Source organism: Protopterus annectens, chromosome 11.part0, assembly GCF_019279795.1.
Source record: "Protopterus annectens isolate FY-2018-M chromosome 11.part0, PAN1.0, whole genome shotgun sequence".
Taxonomy (NCBI): Eukaryota; Metazoa; Chordata; order Ceratodontiformes; family Protopteridae; genus Protopterus; species Protopterus annectens.
Window position 1 is genome coordinate 1,491,163,003 of NC_056745.1, and position 21,987 is coordinate 1,491,184,989.

Here is a 21,987-nt window from a genome sequence, read left to right on the forward strand (position 1 = left end):
CACACATTTCACCCTAAAAATAAAGAGAAAGAGAAATCTTGTTATACTTCTCTTAATGAAAAAAATGTTACAAGTACAATATGAAATAAATACATGAATGACCGCATCAGTTGGTCTGTGAGGGGCCCTCCTTCGTGAGTCCATGATTCAATTTACCCTCTCTTTCCATTCAGTTCAGCATTGTTTTTCTCTGACATTGTCATTCACAGAAGCAAGTGGTCCCAAAGCCATCACTTACTGTGACATCATGTGTCACAAAAGGGTGCACCTAACCTAAGCCCACTAGTTTGTTCCAACCACCAATCAAGCACAATTTCTGCAAACCTGGAAAATACTGACAATCTAATGCCTGCTGATGCAGTACATGTATGTACTTACCTTACTTACCATGTATGTACATACCTTACTTACCATGTATGTACTTACCTTACTTACCATGTATGTACATACCTTACTTACCATGTATGTACTTACCTTACTTACCATGTATGTACTTACCTTACTTACCATGTATGTACTTACCTTACTTACCATGTATGTACTTACCTTACTTACCATGTATGTACATACCTTACTTACCATGTATGTACTTACCTTACTTACCATGTATGTACATACCTTACTTAGCATGTATGTACATACCTTACTTACCATGTATGTACATACCTTACTTACCATGTATGTACTTACCTTACTTACCATGTATGTACATACCTTACTTACCATGTATGTACATACCTTACTTAGCATGTATGTACTTACTTACCATGTATGTACATACCTTACTTACCATGTATGTACATACCTTACTTACCATGTATGTACATACCTTACTTACCATGTATGTACTTACCTTACTTACCATGTATGTACATACCTTACTTACCATGTATGTACATACCTTACTTAGCATGTATGTACATACCTTACTTACCATGTATGTACATACCTTACTTACCATGTATGTACCTTACTTACCATGTATGTACATACCTTACTTACCATGTATGTACATACCTTACTTACCATGTATGTACATACCTTACTTACTGAGGAACCAGACAACAGCAGCTAGATGAAGGGACACTTACAGCCAAAGAGATTAGCAGACGTGGCTCTACTACAAGACTTCAGCCACTATTGTCAACACTTGAGAAAATACTGAGGTGCAGAGCGAAGTCTAAGCAGCAGCAGAACAGTGTACTGAAAATGGCACACCCACAGATAAGCTCTACACACTAATACACCAGCCGATGTCCATGGTGTCCAGCAGCACCACTGAAATGCTCTGTGTCAGCAGGGACATGACCTCCTGGAGAGTCATCACACAAAACTTGAAGTAGTACATGTGTACATTTGTCCACTGCATTGCTCAAGGCAAGGATGGAGCAAGTCCTCTATTCCCTTGAAAACTTAGGAGAAACCTAGAACTCAGTCTAAATAAGGATCAGACTCTACAGCCTCTTTCATGAATAGAATCTGAACAAATCTCAAGAGATCAGGGGAAATGGATTCATCAATCAGCAAATCCCTCTCTGAGGGAAAATCTAAAATCTCTGAAATGTACCATCTGCTCTTTGAGATCCCAATAGTCCTTTGCATTAATCTCCAGGCATAACTATATGATGTTTGAGTGTCTTCTTCCATAAACACTAGCCTGCATTGATCGACAAGGTCTTGGCCCTATCAACATTCTGTAATCTGAGTAAGACTTCCACCAGTAAATGAAGTGAATCAGCTCTACAACAGAAATACTGGGAAAAAAACACTGCACTCTCAGCTTCACTCTCACTTACACAAAGTGGTAACCTCATGATTTACAACTCAGACTTGTGCCTTTTAATTTTAGGAAAACCTGCTCTCCCTTGACTGCAGACATTATCACAAGTCTGCTGATGACTTTCCCATCTATCACACTGTTGTCCACCAACAGCAGGAAACAAGAAAGTAAGACTGAGCTCACTAGCGGCACGCAACTGTACAGAAAGGCATACTTCAGTACTCCGAGTGATAAATGAGAAATCATTTCCTTAGTACAAAGGGCTTCCACATGAAGTGACTGCAAAAGACGTTATCTAAGTGGCTCAAACATTGAACAGCCAAGCCTGTTAACCATGAAGTTTAAATCCTATGAAGGGGTGGGGTTCTTCAAAAAAGGATTGATATGTAATACAAAACATTCCTGCCCAGGCTGTAATGGAATACAGCTTTGTTCTCCACTAGACAAAGCTTAGCAGAAATAGCTGGCATAAGCATGACCACAGCAAGACAAAGCTGAGCAGAAACAGCTGGCATAGGCATGGTCACAGTGAGACAAAGCTTAGCACAAATAGCTGGGACAAGCATGACCACAGCGAGACAAAGCTGAGCAGAAACAGCTGGGACAAGTATGACCACAGTGAGACAAAGCTGAGCAGAAACAGCTGGCACAAGCATGGCTACATGAGACAAAGCTTAGCAGAAATAGCTGGCACAAGCACGACCACAGAGAGGCAAAGCTTAGCAGAAACAGCTGGCACAAGCTTGACCACAGAGCAACTGGAGCTCAAATCATACAGGCGACCGAGACAAGTCAAGATAACCTGCAAGCTCCAAGACTGCGGAAACACAGACAAACTATGAACAGTTTCCATCTGGACGTGTATTCCTACCAAGTGGATGTTCCATGGCATCTTGAATTGCCTCGGAGAACCCAGCTGGCAAATCTAGGAAACAAGGGGTGTATATCAGAAACCAAGCCTTGAGTTGGACTTGGTTACCACCCCATCATGGTGAATATCAAAGGCTATGACACTATGAGAGGTACACTCATTATACCTGTCCATTTCTAAGGTGGACTTCTTATACCTGTCCATTTCTGTGACAGTAGTTTCAGGGTCTTCTGACTCCTTCTAGAAAGCTAACTTTCAGGGAGAGCAATGTTCCTCCCCACTCCTTGTGGGGGTGTGCTTGTGGACAGTATCACAAAAAACTCAACATCTAACTGATGTGCACTGGGTGTTGGGGACATGGAACAGCTGCACCCCAGGGAAAGGCCTGGACTAGGCCCAATGCTGCCTACAGACCCTATTTTATAAGGGGCAAGTTCTGCATCCATGACTCAAACTCCCACCTAAAACACCTGTGTTTGATATCTAGACCTTGTGCTGTAAACCCTAGCACAAAGTGACCAGAGATACTCTCTTGACAAGAATCACTCAGCTCAATGGGGCCTGGAAGCAGTCCCAGGAAGTAAACTGTGAAGGCTGCCAGCCTAGCTAGATAGGATTTTGTAGATAATTCTGTCATTTGTAAATATTAATGTAAGCCACATACTTGTTCTCTTAAATGTAAGAAAATTATGGTAAATGCTGAAATGCTGAACTAGATAGGAAAAAGTAAGTCTAGTCTAGCTGTTTTCTGTATTGATGTCAAAACTTTTCTACTGTATTATTTTAAGCATTTCTCTGTAATCTCTGGACTCTTGACTAGCACTGTGTAGTAAGAAGTATTGTCTTGTGTTCTTATTATTTATTATTAAATATTTTAAACCTTTCAACTGTGGCTGTTTTATGTAGAGATAATTTAAGCTGTAGAGTACATTGCATGTATATAGTGATACTGTCCAAGCCACTTCAAATAAGCCTTGCTGTTCGTCACAATTACCATTTGGATAATAATATTGCACAGTAATAATTGGACACCCTTTGATAAGGGCCTTTTAGTAGCTGATATTAGTGGTTGGTGGCAAGTGGTACTACTGTATAGTCAGGGCAGAAGAGGCATAGCTGGAGAACCTGTGCCAGCCTTCCCCAGGAGTGTCTGTTTGTATATGACTCATATCTTGTGTGTATGTCAGCTACTTGGGCAGGGACACGAAACACTGGTTGGACAGAGAGGGTGCTGGAGGTTTCAGCTTGACCACTCGGCTGAGATCTGGACCCTACAGTTGTGTCAGTGTGGAGTCTTATTGGGGATCTGGAGTGAAAGGGAGACACCAGCCCCATCCTGACTGTGATCTCTGTGTGCTCTTAAGGGAAATTGTATTTTACTGTGTGTGTATTTGTTATCCTTCCCAATGTGGACGCCCCTCACTGGTGTTAGTGGTGAGGACTGAGGCTCCATGATTGCTGGGCCAGTGCACAGGCATCATATAAGTACCAAGTAAGGAGTATCTCTGATCAGTGACCATGACCTATATTACAGGTTATGAATTTTTTCAGATTTATGCAGCAGTTATTATCAAAACGGTCTGCCTCAGGCTCCACTGATCATCTGGGAATTGGGTGTCACAGATATCTTGATATCTAGTCAAGGGTGAGTGCTGAGGGTAAACTTCACTTGCCTCCCCCCGCAGAAGTGGAAGACAGGTGCATGCATGAATCCTCATGGGGTAAGAATAAGCACAGCAGCTGCAGGAATGGGGAAGACATTTTAGCCCTGGATTTACATTTCCGGGATGCTCAGATGTAAACTTTTCTCAGAATATTTGATCCTGTAGATATGCTCCACCCCAAGCAGGGGCCGCATAGAAGACAATCTTGTCAATCTCCATGTGAGATGCTCAAAAGGTGGCATTTCTGGGGTTGCAAATAGACCAAATAATACAGTCTACTGCATTACTGGATTACACTGCTGGAACATGTCGTACATATGAGCATGTTCAGTCCCTCAAAAACAACTGGAAAAGGGACCTTTAGAAAAGGGTAGGTGAAAATTACATAGAAAAAATGAAATTGTGGGAACAATGGGTTCAGGCGCCTAGGCAGCGAGACATTTCCCTGTGGTACATTTGACTGGGGACACATGGCTGAAGTGACAGTCAGCTGCAGAGAAATAAGGCTGTTTGCAAATTCCCTGTCGGCAAAGAGAAGAATGTGTTGCCATGCCCACAACTTCAAGAACCAAAGTCACAGGGGGAAAACAATGTCCATGGTCCCCAAGGGAACATGAGACAGCAGGCAATATGGCAGGCATCAGCAGCAGACTGGCCAGAGGGCATGTCAGTGGCAGTACAAATGCAGTGCACAATGGGCAGTACCATTATAATCGGTGTGTGTGGACCATTACCCCCTTCACAGTCTCTAGGGAACATTACCTAAAACGCATACTGGAGCATAAATGTGACTGCAGTAGCCTGCAGGATTTCCTTCATGCTGTAGCACACTTCTACATGTTGTAGTTACATAAATATGTACTGTACACTGAGCACAACACTCATTACTTCTTCTGCTGCCATCCATTTGGTTATTAAAGCTGTGAGCATGGCAGTATGTGCTTCTCTTTGCCCACAGGGAATTTGCAAACAGCCATATTTCTCTGCAGCTGACTGTCACTTCAGTCATGTGTCCCCAGTCAAATGTACCACAGGGAAATGTCTCACTGTCTAGGCGCCTAAACCCAGGAACAATACATGCAGAATAACATATTGGAGGAGGAATGAAGTTTAAAAGAAGGCAGGATTTGAATGGGCTATGTAATATTTGACTGAAAATGACTGGACAGATTATAAGTGATGTATAATGTTTGCAACTAAAAATATGTCAATATGGTTTGTTATTTATATAAATGCATGATTGTCTATGTCATAAATGATAATTTAATAAAGATGTTTATATAAAAAAAAAAAAAAAAAAAAAAGATTTCAGGACAAGTCAAAACTAATAGGGCCCCCAAATCAGGGTGTATTTTTGCGTCTATATCACGTTATCAAAATCTTACTACATCGAATCACTAAAGGTCGACCTCTAGTGATTGATGTAGTAAAACATCGAATAACGTTTAAAAAACAAAAAGCAAATAAAAATAAAAACTAACTAGCGTAGACAGGGGGCAAGCCCCCTACACCCCCCACAACCCCCCTACTTAAATATTCCAACTCCGAGACCTCACTACATTGAGGTAAATGGAAATCTCCCCTACGGAGATTTTCGTTTAACTGCACGATGTTCTGCGCTTTCGATGTTGTGGTGCCGACAATATCAGCTTCAATACTGGCGGCTTTCGACATCATGAAGTAGACCCGAATTTTTAAATATTACTCCAATTCCCTTAAAATGTTAACACAAAAACAAGTATTGCATCAAACAGCATTTTTCTGAACAATAAGAAATGTAAAAGTTAAATGTCTGCCATTGCTGAGTGACTTCAATTCTCAGTGCTTTACTAAATAATCTAATATTTAAAATGGGAGATATGATGGCAAAATTAGACACATTCAACAAAAATCAGTGAAAGCTGAGAGTTGCGACTCTCATGGGTACATTTTCTCTAGAACTCTACCAGAAATATAAAGAAAAGAGAAGTAAAGAAGTCAGTGGAAGCTGACAAGCTGGGTAAAAGTCAGGCACTGGCTAGTCACTATACTGCCTGGACATCAGCAAAGGAAAACTGCAGATAACAAGAGAAATTCTACGAGAAAGTAAGAAAAAAAACTTTGGTAAGGAACAGTCTGCCGTCATTCAACAAAAAGCAGTTCACATTTCAATCTGGGTATAGCAGAAGGGCATGTGAGAACAATGCTGTGTATAAACATATTAATGCACATGGAGTACATCATACATTTAAATTCAGGGTAATAGATAGAGTATATGCATCAAACAGGGGTGGTGATGTAGGAAACTATTTAGAAATTAGAGAGTATGAATGGATCATTAGACTGTCAGCTGATAGCCATCCTGGTTTAAACTCTGCTGTCTCCATAAAGCCAATATTAATTAGGATACAACACACCAAGTGGAAATGAAGTAAATATGAATATATCTTATTCTATTCTATATGATATATGTATGTACATGGACAGGGTATACTGGTTGTAGTACATATTGTATCATGCATTGTCTGCTTAGAATTTATATATATATATATATATATATATATATATATATATATATATATATATATATGTATGTATTTTTTCTAAATAATTTTTTTAAATGTTGAAAAAATTTCTTTTAGTGTTTTTTAATGTGTTAAATTTTTGATCATATGACTTACTGGGCTGCAGGTCATGTGATTGTATTGGGCTCTTATTTAAATCATTGCTTGTGATTTAACCTGTATTAAGCATTGAGAAAGGGTGTGTAACCTGAAAGCTTTGCGTGCCTTATAAAGGTTTTTTTTCTCAACGGTGTGTATTATATAGCAGATGACTTCCAGTAATGAAGGGGACAAAATAAATTAAATGCATTCAGAGATGTTTAAAATGAGTGAGAAACTGGAGGACTTTATAAAGTGAAATGACAAACGGCTGTAAAGGACAAAAGAAGATTCACGTGGCTACATGCAGTACAATAAAGTAGCACGACAAAACTGCAGACCATACCACGAAATGAAGGAAAACGTGGCTGAATATGAAGCTTTCCAAGAACTGTTTCAAAAATTAATACGTGATTTAGATGACAGCACAGACAGAAAACTCAAGACTTTCAGCTATATCCAACAAACCAAACAGAAAAGACTGCATTAACTTTATGAATGTAGAAATAGGCAAGGCAACCAGACTGGTATTCCATAGCAGAAAAGCTCCAAATCTGGCAATGAGAAAAGCCAATACCTACTGTAGTTAAAATGCAGTCACGTTAGCAGTAAGAGCTGCTCCTGACAAAACTGCCAGAAGGGAAAAGTATTAACAAGTTGGGAGATCTGAGTGTGGAAAATGATTATTCCCTATACACCAGTAGAAGAGAAGCAAGATTACCCCGGTAATCAGAGGATGTGAAGGGGCATGTGTGAGACTCCAGTTGCTATACCCTGTTCTTTTTAGAATATTTTCCTACAGGATTAAATACATTTTCATGCAGAACAGGCTAAGAAGGAAATAAAAATTTTACCCAGCAAAGAGTGAATCAGCAAAGTCAAGGGTACTCTGTTTCTCATTCCTCTGACAATAGCAAAGCCAGGAGAGAAAGAACTTGCCAGTATAACTTCTTCCATTTTTAAAAAGGAAAATGACCAAGTGACATAAAAAGGTCGAGGAGCTGAATGGAAAAATCAGAAATACCTTGTACTTAAATCATCAACTGGTGATGGGTGATCGAGATGATGAGGAGGAAGACCGGCAATAATGTGACAGTAGGACATAAATGGAAGAATTGTCAAGTGTCTTTTTCATAACATGCAGTTTGGACAAGAAAACAGTGCTTCACAAAGAAGTGGCTAAAAAATGGAAGTTTAAGAACTGTGCTAAATTGGAGGGAAGACTCTAAAGCAAAATCCCCACTTCATTAATGTTTGGAAAGATAACAAAAGGACTGGACACGTAACCATAAGTACCACATGCAGCATAAATTTAACAATGTAAATTGCATGTTACATTAAATAGTATTTCTGTATAGTATGCAGAAGTAAGTTAAACGTAGAGTCTTATCAGTGACTAAAGTCTACGCTACTGATATTAACCGAAGAAAAAACTTTTTCTTGACTATAACGTATCTGGTATTTACACTGTCACAAGATAATGGCTGGATATAAGCAGTATAATGTTGTGATCTTGGGCTGCTGGGGGTGTTCATAGGTTCATAGGTTCATACTAGGCTATCTGCCCGAGGGCATTTACAAGCCTAGCCCATCGTTTTGTTAGTATGGGGAACTATACCCATTATTTTGCTGTGCCTCTTTCGAGCAGTGACACTGAGGTAATCCCTGGGGTATATTTGCGATCTCCCATCCATTGGTCAAGATTTCTCTTGAACAAGGCCTGCTCTGCCTCACATATACCGGGATTTTATTCCACAGCATAGGGAGTCTTTGGGTGATGAATCTATCCCTCCAGCACATCCTATTAATAGCCGTGTCGAGGTTTAAGTCTCCCGCCCTTGTGGCTCTGGTGGATCTAGATTTTTTGAGGTGAAGCATATTCATCAAATCTGGGTTTGACATGGCCTTGTATGTTAGGCAAAGGTCACCTCTGAGCAAGCGACTGAATAGAGCTGGAGTTCTTTCAGTCGGGCAGCATAGGACAGATTTTGAGACCCTTTATCCTTTTGGTGAGGAACTTTTGTGGTCTCTCCAGCTGCTGCAAGTGTCGGGTCAGATACATTCGAATTGGGCATTGTACTCAATCATTGGTCTGATGAGTGATGAGTAAAGGGAGACCATGACCTCCCTTGATCTAGATGAGAATCCCTTCATGATAAGGTGGGCAATGTAGAAGGTCTTCCTAACTACTTTAGCTACATGGGTGTCGAATGACAGACTACAATCAACCTGGGTCCCCAAGTCCCTGATAACTTCTTCTGTGCTCAGTGGATTGCCACCTATTTGGTAGCTAGGGGTAACCTTGTTTTTCCCGAAGGGTATGACTATGCATTTTTGGCATTTAACTTTAGGCCATGGCTCTGGCACCAGTTATCCGTTTCTGTGAGACCCTTCTGAAGGATATCTGTGTCAGATGTGTTTTCTACTATGGCTCCCAGTTTGCAGTCATCTGCAAACTTTGTCAGCCATAACCCTCCTGTGTTTGCTTGTACTTGGAAAAGTAGATGCCAAACAAGAGTGGGCCCAGGACTGAGCCCTGTGGGACCCCACTTGTGACAGGCTTTGAGTCTGACATGGCGCCAGCAACTCTGACCCTGTGGGTTCTGTCACTCAGCCAGTTTGCAACCCATCTTGTGATGTATGGGTTAACATTTAAGCTGCTGAGTTTTTCAATGATACCAGTGAGGTATTGTATCAAGGCCTTAGCCAGATCCAGGTAGGCTGTATGGACTGCCTTTCCCTCATCAATGGCTTTGGTGACTGTTTCAAAAGTCAACCAAGTTTAAAAGGCATGATCTGCCTTTGACAAAGCCAAACTGGGTTGGATCCAAGGTCTGCAAATTCCTATGTCTTTATTTATGAGGTCCATTATGATCCTCTCCATGGCTTTGCAGATAAGGCTTGTCAAGCTAATAGGCGGTAATTTCCAGGGTCGGTGGAAGCACCGCCTTTGTGAAGTGGGACCACAGTTGCAGTGCGCCACTCCTGGGTACATATCCAGAGGTAAGACTTTGATTAAATAGCTGTCCTAGTTGTGGGTTTAATTCCTCATTGAGTTCGTGGAGCACACAGCCGGGGACACCGTCGGGTCCCATGGATGCTGTGTTTTTGCTTTGGAGAGCAGTTTTAAGTTGGAAATGTTTGGGGGCTGCAATCGTTTGGTATAGATATCTCTCCTTTTGGGGAGGGGAGAAGTTTGCACTGAACCTGTCAGCCAGTATGTTGGCAATGTCTGTAGGATCAGTAATCTTCACATCATTTTTGACTAGTTCTGAGCATATCTGGGAGTTTCCTCCCAGGTTTCTAACATAGCTAAAGAATGCCTTATGATTGTCTTTTGAGTCTTTAGCTATTTTTCTCTCAAAATTTGCTTTGGATGATTTTATGAGAGCTCTTAGTTTTTACTTATAGTGATCAAGGGTGTCTTACCTTTTAAGGATTTTGCTCTATCTTGTAGTAGCTTTCTCCTTTTGTTGTAGAGTTTGTTTATGGCTGGGGTCCACCAGAGTGGGCGCAGTCTTTGTTTTGCTTGGGATTGCCTTATCCATGCAGTCCTGCAGGTGCTGGTAGAAGGCATTTGTGAGTGATTCAGCGGCTTGAGTACTGTTTTGGGCCTTAAAGGAGACCACACTAGTCTTTAGAAGTGTGAAGTCGGCTTTTACTGTGGTCTTTTTTATTTCAGGTAGGGGTGGGATGAGGACCTCCAGCGAGATTAGTTTGTGATCTGATCTCACCAGTGAGGGGTATACTTCCGGTGTTGAACATTGTGCTCCCATGTTCGTGATGATGAGATCAAGTATGTTATCTCCTCTTGTGGGGATGGTGACTAGTTGTTCCATGGCATTTGAGTTTATGAATTCCAGGAACTTTTGGGCTAGGGTGTTTGGGCTTGAGTAGTGTTCCCAGTCTATATTAGGGTAATTGAAGTCACCTAGTATGATGGTGTTTGGTGATACATTTATCCCTCTAGTGTTTTCAGGAAGGCCATGTGAGGTTCCTGAGTTTGTGAGGGTGGCCTGTAACATGCTACAATTTGCAGAGCAGTCTTGCCTATGGTTAATTGCACCTGGATGGTCTCCGATGCATCGTGCGTTGCCACCAGTCTTGAGGTGTGGGTGTCCTTGATGAATATGGATACCCCTCCTTTCTTGGTATTGTCCGGATTTTGGGGCGGGCATGATATGAGGTAAAACCTGATAGTGCTGGGGTGCTCTCAGGAGCCTTGAACCAGGTTTCTGTCACAGCACAGACATCGATGTTCTCCATATTGAGAAGGGCCTCGAGTGCATGCATTTTGAGATTTAGACTTCTGGCATTGAGCAGCATTACCCTTAGTTTTTTCCTTTTTTGTGTTCTAGGGTGGTAGGTTTAGAATTTGAGCCTTGCCTAAAAAGGCACTATTGGCAAGAGCCTTTGCCAATATCCGAATCCAGGGGTGACAGGTGCAAGCCGTCCTTTAGTTGCAGCGAGCTTGTCCAGCATGTCATCCCAGGCAGACAGACACTGGATCCCCTTTGAATGACACCAGTGGTTAAGCCAATTGTTAAAGCTGATCATCTTATCTCTGTATTGTGGCATCATTCTTGGTGAAGGTAGGATACTGCTCAAGGTCAGGGTCATACCTGCCTGGGCTACATAATCAGAGAGCTCCTCAATGTCTCTTTTCATGTAGTCCAAGGAGGTCGTTCACACCAGCATGGACAATGACTGAGTCATATTTGTACCTGCTGTTGAGAGACCTGAGTGCTTGCATTATGTGGCGATTCCGACAGGCAGCTTACTGTGACCTTCTCCTTACTCAGTCTGGTGAGCGGAACGTCAGTGTGTCTGACTATGGAGTCACCAATGACTAGTGTGTCTGGCATTGTGTTTGGCCTTAAGGGCTGTGACTGTTTGACACTCTGACTGTGAGGTCTATGTGTTGCAGGTGCTGTGTTCTGAGGTGGTGGTTGTTTGGGTGTCTGCTTAGGTGGCCTCTGCTGTTTTGGTAGATTTTTGTTCAGAGCCTCCGAGTATGTCTTTGTGTGTTTATGTGTATGATTTGAGGTTGTGATGGTACTATGTGAGACTGGGTCTATAGTGTGTGTGGTAACCTTCTCCTCCTGACTGGTCTTGCCAGTCCTATGTTGAGAGAGCTCAGCCTCCAGTTTGGCCGTATAGTTGCATCTCTCGCATGTATTTGTGTTTTGTGGGAGGAGGAGAGGGTTGTCTGTGTACATGAGGCAATTGTAACATTGCCTCAAAATTCCCAGGTTCACCAGCTGAGCAGGAGAGGACACTAGCAACTGATCCGTCGACATGCTAGAAGGAATAGACAAAAACTTTGAAAAAGATTCCGGGGGCGTGGGTGACAGAAATGGGGTTTGCCTTTTGGGGTACTATCTATGACAAGAGTGCCGTATCAAGGTAATAAGTACTGTAGGAGCAAGTGCTAGGTTTAACAGATAGAGAATAGTCTACTTGGAGTCAAGTAGAGATGATCTTTTAGTTATAGGATACGCTGATTAGATCAGTAGTATAGTTCGAGGAAGGTAGTTTTAAGGGAAAATTTGAAGAGTGTAATTTAGGTAGCCCTAATAGTTTAACTCTGCTTAACCGGCTGCCCTAGTGTGCAACAGTAGCAGCTCAGCTAAATCTTTTATATCAGGGGCTGAAAGAAGCTAGGAACTGGCCCAAACGACCAATAAACTACAAGTTGCTGGCTGAAACCTCACAAAACTGGACCAACAGGCAGCTCAATGCTTCCCACTCCCACTGGATAGCAAAGGAACTTCCTCCTTCCCAAATTAGGTAAAGAATCAGTAACAGGAACTGCAAACAAAGTCCAGGGATCAGCAAGCTCTGAAACTGGACTAATCTAGCTTAGCAAGGTCTGAAAACAAGAGATATTTTTTTTTTTTCCAAGAGACAAGCTGAATAGATACAGTAAACACTTATAAATGCTATAAATGCTATCACAGCCTACACAAACAATTTGCAACAGTTACAGATATTTAAAGTAACAAACTGAGAAACAAGTGCAATATCAGAATAAATGCAGAATAAAACAGTAGCAATGTATCAGCAAACAGGCGAAAATACAGTAGCAAGATAAATAGAAGTGGAAAGCCACAAAAAAATACTTATATCAGGTAAAGTCGCTTTTTCAGCTCTCTGAAGCTTGGATTACTCTGCTGGCCACCACGAGGATCTTGTGCTGAGTAGGTACAAGCCAAAAACGCGCGTTTAGCGTTTTTTATATCAGGGGGCTGAAAGAAGCTAGGAACTGGCCCAAAACGACCAATAAACTACAAGTTGCTGGCTGAAACCTCACAAAACTGGACCAACAGGCAGCTCAATGCTTCCCACTGGTGTGGAAGTGTATTGATCATGTGTGTAAATTATGGTAGTTTTCCCTGGTGTTATACAGGTGGGAGATGTCAATTGATATTCTTGGTTTGTGCTGCAGACAAGGGTAAAAGTTTTTCTTTCTTTTTCCGAGCAAAACAGACTAAAAAATGGCAATGGCAAGCATGTAAATGATAGTTCCCCAGTATTTGAGAAGAGCAAGTTCATGCATTTGCAAAACTATTAACCGTTTTGTTTTCTCTCCACCAACTAAGCTCTGTAGCTGGAGAGAATCTGTCTACTCATGCAGGCAATTAATCAGGAAATGCAAAACCACCAGATAGCAAAACACAAGTAGAAATACCACACACAGGCAGGAAACAGGATCCAAAATATTTATTCTTCTTTAGCGCCTCGACTTAACCAGTCTTCAAGAAGTATAAAATAAAGTAGCAAATAAAATAAAGTAGCAAAACATTCCCCTAAATACCCATACCTAATAAAACAATTAAAAACAGCAATAAACTAATTAAATCAGATATTTCCAATTAATTTCACAATTAAGGCCATGTGGAACCATAGTATTATACTTCAAAATGAATAAAGATTCCTTAAATAGTAATTTATTCTTTAACATTTCATCATCTCCTAATTTAACAAAAACTGTATCTAAAATAGTAGCTTGTAGCAACTTATAATCACTTTTATGATACTGCATAAAATGCACTGCAATGGAACATTCCACTTTACATTTCTTTATGTCTCTGACATGTTCCTGCAATCGATGTTTAAACATTCTTTTAGTCTCCCCAATGTATATTAAATTACATGGACAACGTAAAGCATAAATAATACCTGTAGTAGTACATGAAAAATTTCCTACCACTGTAAAATTCTTATTACTCAGTTTATTTTTATTTTATTTTATTTTATTTTACTTTACATTTGTTGACTGGGATAGTCCAACTGGATGCATGTCCGTTTTCAGCGGAGGCCCGGGGAGAAAAGCTCCAAGGGTAAGCAGATACAGCATTACATAATACCAGCATTACATATTACAAACAGACTATTTGCAGAGATTACATAAGTAAGCAAGTTAAACAAGTTCCACAGGTTACAGTTTATAAAATGTTTGTACAAGCAAATCACAAATGTTACATTTCCCACAAGGAAAAGTATCCTTAAGCAACGGGTTATTTACTAAACTTTCTATAGGGGCAATAAAATAAGATTTAACGAGTTTATCCGCTATACTGACACCTTTCTTATAAGAGAAAACAGGACATCCATTCAATAACTTATTTAACTTTCCATCCCTTAATAAAAATTTCCAATAGTATCTAATTTGTTCTTGCATCTGTTCATTCAAAATATTGTATAGCATAACTATATAAAAATTATTTTGTGACTGAATATTCTTTTGGTAATGCATACATCTGTTGTCTTTACATTTATCAGCATTAGATACATAATTTTCACTGATTTTATCTAAAGCATCCAAAATGATAGGTAATGAATACCCCCTATCCAAAAACATATGTGAGGTAGAAGTAATAGCTTTTAATAAATCTGCTGTATTATTACAAATTCTACATAAACGTAATAATTCCCCATATGGTAGGGAATTAATTAAATGACTGGGATGAAAACTAGAGTCATGTAGAAATTGCCCCCATCATGAAATTTCCTAAACACTGAGGTAAGAATTTGACCAGTGTTAGTACCTACCAAATGTACATCTAAAAAATCAGCTGTCTGTCCAAATTGTAAGCCATCAAAAAACAAATTAAATTCATTACACTGTAGATCATTAATAAAGCTCTCAACCTTTTCAATGCCTCCATGACATAAAAAATGAGATTGTCTATGTATCTATAATATTTTTAACATACTTCTTATAGAATACAAGTTGATAAATATACTTCTTTTCAAAAAAGGCCATAAATATGTTAGCATAAGTAGGAGCAAAAGGTGCCCCCATAGCTGTGCCCTACAGCTGATGGAAAATCCGATTATTGAAAGAGAAGTAATTATTATTCAAACTGAATTCTATCCATTCAATAATATAGTTTGACAATGGACGTTCCTCTAACATAGATTGTAAAGCAGTAATACCATTCCTATAATTAATATTTGTATATAGGCTTCTAACATCAAGGGTCACCCAATACATACTAGAATTCCAATTATTAGAAGAGATTTTGTTAAGAAAATCAAAAGTGTCCTTGATGTAAGAATCCAACTGCTGAACATACAGCAAAAGAAAATCATGTAGAACAATGCCAATATTATGTAAAAAGTCATTTGTAGCAGCCACTATAGGCCTGCCTGGTGGGTTAACCCCACTCTTGTGTAACTTCGGCAGACAATAAAAAGTTGCCATAGTACATTTATCTATGTTCAACTTTTTATTCACATCTTCCTTAGTCAGATATCCTAGACGCTGGCCTTTATCTATCAGTACTGAATATTCTTGATGTGCCCCATAATAAGTTTGAATATCAACAACTTTATAGACATCCATGTCATGTAAATTTGTGTAACACATTTCAAGATATTGCCTGTAGTGTAAAATCACAATTTTATTACCTTTATCTGATGGCTTCACAATCAGATGTTTACTTTGAGCAAATTCTTTTAGTGCTAACCATTCACATTTGGTTAGATTATAACATACCAGAGACGTACGCTGACTAAAATCACAGTAAATTTGTTTAGTGCAAAACGTACCATGGCCATAAAGTTTTTAACACTTTCGTTACTAAAAGCCGGTATAAAATCACTTCTGTATTTAATATTAGATGTATTAAGTACACAGTATGCATTAAAACCAGCATCACTCCGAGTTTCAATAAAAGGCAAGCTATCAGAATTACAAGAAAAATATTCATCATCAGACAAACTATCATCATTCACATTCTGGTCAAAATGGCACTTTAATTGCAATTTTCGTGATAGTCTGAAAAGTTTTTGTTCTATGACATGCCAAGATGGTAGAACAGTGGGGACAAATTTTAAACCCAAATTTAATATCCCTAACTGTTCATTAGTCAAACATCCAGATAAATTCACAACCAATGATGGCTCAGGTACAACAGCAGCATTACTGCCATTTACTACGTTTATCGTTCTGCTTAAATTGTCCTTCACCTGCCGGCAAAGGCGCAGTATACCCTCTTTTTCAATTGCAATTCCTTTCTTCTTCTCCCTGTCGTTGTCGAAACCGTTGCTGAAATGCCTCTGGCTGTTGAGCTGGTGGTAAAGACGGAAAAGATCTGGAATCATTCTCCGAGTCCGTAGTAAATGATGAACCCTCAGAAGAGGCAAAAGATACTGTAGCATTCTTTTTGAAACCTTCCTTCTGACGTGTGAAGGATCCCGTCTTTAAAGCTTTGCGATTGGAGTTCCAAAGAAAGGCCCACCCGCCATTATAATCACGGACATCTCTGTTGATTTTATTAGTTTTTTGTTCAACAATATCTGACTAGCTTCTTTAATTTATCATTTATAGTCACCAACAAATTATCAGTTGCACAGCCCCCACCTTTTCAGTAAGCGCTAAATGAGCCTGTTTGATTTGTTCTTTAAGTTTCTTTTGTTTAATACAATCTCGTTCAATCACAGTCATCACCCACTCCATCACACAATTATGTGCAGCACTAAGCCAACGATCTCTGAAAACCTTCTCCATGCTATCACTAACATCAAATGGTATAGAGGGTGATTTGAAAGCACAAAGCCCTCTTGGGGAAATAACCAAGTCTTTGTAGCATTGTAGACCCAAAATATTGAAATAACATTTAGTCTCTTTGTTCAATAAATGCTCAAGTTTGTCTAATATAGTTTGTGCATCAACAGGAAGAAAGCCAGTCTTAGTTCCTCCCACAGATGAGAACGGATTATTCATTCTATAGGTTCTAGCTTGAATTAAACGATTCAAAAAAAACAGCATACTTTCTCCCCCAAAACTAGAGTTAGAAGCATTACTACATGAAGTACTAGAGCCAGCAGGGTTCAACCCAGTACCACAAGGAGCAGTCTGACCATTACCTGCTGAGGGCTGTAAAAGAAAGCTGTCCTTAGTATCTTGAGAATTAGACTGTAAACGTGGACCACCAGGTAAAGAATTGTCTTCTCTAAAGATCCGGGGAATGTTGAAGGAAGGATCCGTCGTCATATATGCAAAACCACCAAATAGCAAAACACAAGTACAAATACCACACACAGGCAGGAAACAGGATCCAAAATAATTATTCTTCTTTAGTGCCTCGACTTAACCAGTCTTCAAGAAGTATAAAATAAAGTAGCAAAACATTCCCCTAAATACCCATAACTAATAAAACAATTAAAAACAGCAATAAACTAATTCAATCAGATATTGCCAATTAATTTCACAATTAATGCCATGTGGAACCATAGTATTATACTTCAAAATGAATAAAGATTAATCAGGAAATGTCTGAAGCATGAACACCGAGACATTTGCATAAGAAACACTATAATTAGTACTTAAAGGAGAACTGGCAAGTTGTTCAGTGAAAATAAGTAAAGTCTAACACATGGAGAATAATTTTGCAACTAGATGCAGTCACAGCAGCATTTACCACTTCAGTATTAAATGCATCACTGCACCACCTTTTTATACATTTAAGGGTAGCTAGTGCCCCTAAGCCTAACAATCGGTTAAATAAGAGCATGCAAATTATTTTTCACATCTGGGATGGAAACAGATATTGGACAAGAATGGATGCTTTCGGTGCCTAAGGGAACACAGGCTCTAACATGCACTTCTATCATGATTAAACCTAGCTTTAAATTAGGCAAAGCATGTTGGTGTAGCTGCAGTTTTGGCACAAATGCCTGTGCATGGAGGGGGTAATTTCCCTTTTTTAGAGGCAGATACAGTTTTGTTCATTTATTCCAAGCTAAAACAGGTTGAGGGGTTAAAAATGCAAATGTACATTTTTTGTTTCCTTTTTGGGTGTTTATACTAAAGTGAAAAGTCTAGAAAAATATGAAAGGTTCACACAGAGATAAGAAAGTGCAACTGCATATATCCTGCCAAGCATTAATATGTGCAAATAGGTTGCAATTTGGAAACATATATTCAAAAATATGTAATGTAGACACACCTACTGCCTACCCTAATGTACGCTTCCACAATCCTAACCCACATCAGGAAAACAGATATGGACAAACTAGAAGCATGTTACAATAAAACTGCAAAATTCACAAATAACTCCACATTTAGAAATCATCACTGTCTTGCCTTAAAAGAGCTACAGTGGCTAGAACCCCCACAATTAATTAGCTACCACCAACTAGTGCTCATCTACAACACACTAAATAATCTCTACAAAGCCCCAGTCTTAACTCAACTACTAAACCAATACATAGCAAACCATCCCCTGAGGTCATCAAGCAAAACCCTACTCTGTGTGTCCAGAGCTAATAATACTGCAGGGAAAGGTCTCTTCTACTATACCATCACTAAGAAATGGAATACCCTCCCCCAAAATATCTCCACAGCTCCTTCCATATCACTATTCAAACAGTCACTCAAGGCACACCTCACATGGTCCTGGCGATGTCCATGCATCACTTAGATATCCTCCTCTTCTCCCCACTGTCCCATATCACTATTCAGTCACACAAGGCACACCTCACACGGTCCTGGCGATGTCCTTGCATCACTTACATATCCTCCTCTTCTCCCCACTGTCCCATATCACTATTCAGTCACACAAGGCACACCTCACACGGTCCTGGCGATGTCCTTGCATCACTTACATATCCTCCTCTTCCCCCCACTGTCCCATATCACCATTCAGTCACATAAGACACAACTCACACAGTCCTGGTGATGTCCTTGCATCACTTACATATCCTCCTCTTCTCCCCACTGTCCCATATCACTATTCAGTCACACAAGGCACACCTCACACAGTCCTGGCATCACTTAGATATCCTCCTCTTCTCCCCACTCTCACTATCCCCTTTTACACCTCACACAGTCCTGCCATCACTTAGATATCATCCTCTTCTCCCCACTCTCACTATCCCCTTTTACACCTCACACGGTCCTGGCATCACTTAGATATCCTCCTCTTCTCCCCACTGTCCCATATCACTGTTCAGTCACACAAGGCACAGCTCACACGGTCCTAGCGATGTCCTGGCATCACTTAGATATCCTCCTCTTCTCCCTACTGTCCCACATCACTATTCAGTCACACAAGGCACACCTCACACAGTCCTGGTGATGTCCTGGCATCACTTGGATATCCTCCTCTTCTCCCCACTGTCCCATATCACTATTCAGTCACACAAGGCACACCTCACACGGTCCTGGCGATGTCCTGGCATCACTTAGATATCCTCTTCTCCCCACTGTCCCATATCACTATTCAGTCACACAAGGCACACCTCACACAGTCCTGGCGATGTCCTGGCATCACTTAGAAATCCTCCTCTTCTCCCCACTGTCCCATATCACTATTCAGTCACACAAGGCACACCTCACACAGTCCTGGCGATGTCCTTGCATCACTTAGCTATCCTCCTCTTCTCCCCACTGTCCCATATCACTATTCAGTCACACAAGGCACACCTCACACAGTCCTGGTGATGTCCTGGCATTACTTGGATATCCTCTTCTCCCCACTGTCCCATATCACTATTCAGTCACACAAGGCACACCTCACACAGTCCTGGTGATGTCCTTGCATCACTTAGCTATCCTCCTCTTCTCCCCACTGTCCCATATCACCATTCAGTCACACAAGGCACACTTCACACGGTCCTGGCGATGTCCTGGCATCACTTAGATATCCTCCTCTTCTCCCCACTGTCCCATATCACTATTCAGTCACACAAGGCACACCTCACATGGTCCTTGCATCACTTAGATATCCTCCTCTTCTCCCCACTGTCCCATATCACTATTCAGTCACACCAGGCACACCTCACACAGTCCTGGTGATGTCCTTGTATCGCTTAGATATCGTCCTCTTCTCCCCACTGTCCCATATCACTATTCAGTCACACAAGGCACACCTCACACAGTCCTGGCGATGTCCTTGCATCACTTAGATATCCTCCTCTTCTCCCAACTGTCCCATATCACTATTCAGTCACACAAGGCACACCTCACACAGTCCTGGCGATGTCCTTGCATCACTTAGAAATCCTCCTCTTCTCCCCACTGTCCCATATCACTATTCAGTCACACAAGGCACACCTCACACGGTCCTGGCATCACTTAGATATCCTCCTCTTCTCCCCACTGTCCCATATCACTATTCAGTCACTTAAGGCACACCTCACACAGTCCTGGCGATGTGATATCAACTTAACATAGTAACCCTCCCACCATACCTATTACCCACAGAGAACAATCATAAAATTTCCCTTATAAACAAACACATTCAAAAACTGAGAAAACTAATAATCTCATGCATATCAAAACTAGCCCTAAGTGGAGACATCCACCCCAACCCTGGCCCTACCATCTCCAACCCCAATCCTCATAATCAGACTAGAAACCACAACTTCTCCCATATTGCAGCCAATAGAAAGCCAAGTGACTTCCTTCTACTAAGCCTAAATATTAGAAGTATATCCAACAAAGTCCATGAACTCCATGCCACCATAGACTTATACTCCCCAGATATAGTCGTCCTGACAGAAACCTGGCTAAAACCTCACATTACCAGTGAGCAAATACTCCCTACAGGTTACGGCATACTAAGAGTAAACAAAAAAGGAGGTGGTGTAGCTATAATATTTAAACAACATGTAAACATCCAGATCTTAAAATCATCAGCTCCACAAATAGGCAATGAAGAAATAATATATACCAACCTCAAAATTAACCGAAACAAAACCATCAACATAATTGGATGCTACTTCCCACCTGGCCAAAACATCCCTCCACAAGAAAACCTCCTCAGCTGGTCTACCCACCATCTCCCCCAAGAAACTATCATCTTAGGTGATTTCAATATTGACTGGCAATCCTGTTCTGGCAACAATCCAACCCATCATGTACACCTTCATGGCTTCACCCAACTAGTCCAGTCACCAACAAGGATAAATAAAAACTCCAGCAAGCACTCTACCCTGGATTGGATACTAGTCAGTAAGAACCCCCAGTCATATATAACAGGCTGCTTATCAGATAGCCTCAGTGATCACTCCCCAACATTCCTACTCAAAAATACCTGTACCAAGCTAAACCTGTCATCTATCGTCAAATACGTAAAAAATAAACTTTAACCCACTCACATTCATCTCATCCCTCAAAGAATGTAACTGGCATGCTTTAAAGTACCTCAGTCTAGATGACGCAGTTGAATCTTTTAATACTACCTTCCTGAACATCCTTAATTACCATGCCCCCATAAGATTTTCCAGAACCAAAGCACAACCCTCCCCATGGCTACAGAAAACCACTAAGTCAGAAATGAAAAACAGGGATAAAGCCTGGGAGCACTGGCGCAAAACCAAAACCCCCTCAACTAGACAGAAATTCCTAGAACTACGCAATAGAGTCAAAAAGTTAATAAAACGGGACAAATTCCAATACTACCAGTCTGCCCTAGACTCCTCACAATACAGCCCCAAACAGTTCTGGTCCTCCATGAACTCCATCCTCCACCCAGGTAAAGTCAGTACCCCCCCCCCTAACATCCCTCACTCCTC

The 21,987-nt window shown here is 40.6% G+C and overlaps 1 protein-coding gene across 2 annotated transcripts in view; it reads right to left on the reverse strand.

Annotated features, from left to right (window-relative positions):
* The window catches only part of HDAC10 (histone deacetylase 10), a 680,378-nt gene that overhangs the window by 264,865 nt on the left and 393,526 nt on the right, over positions 1-21,987 (reverse strand). For both annotated transcript variants that reach the window (XM_044088799.1, XM_044088800.1), the window contains one exon: positions 1-13. This exon is cut by the window's left edge and continues 77 nt beyond it. In XM_044088799.1, coding sequence (XP_043944734.1) covers positions 1-13 — 13 coding nt within the window. The remainder of the gene's footprint in view (positions 14-21,987) is intronic.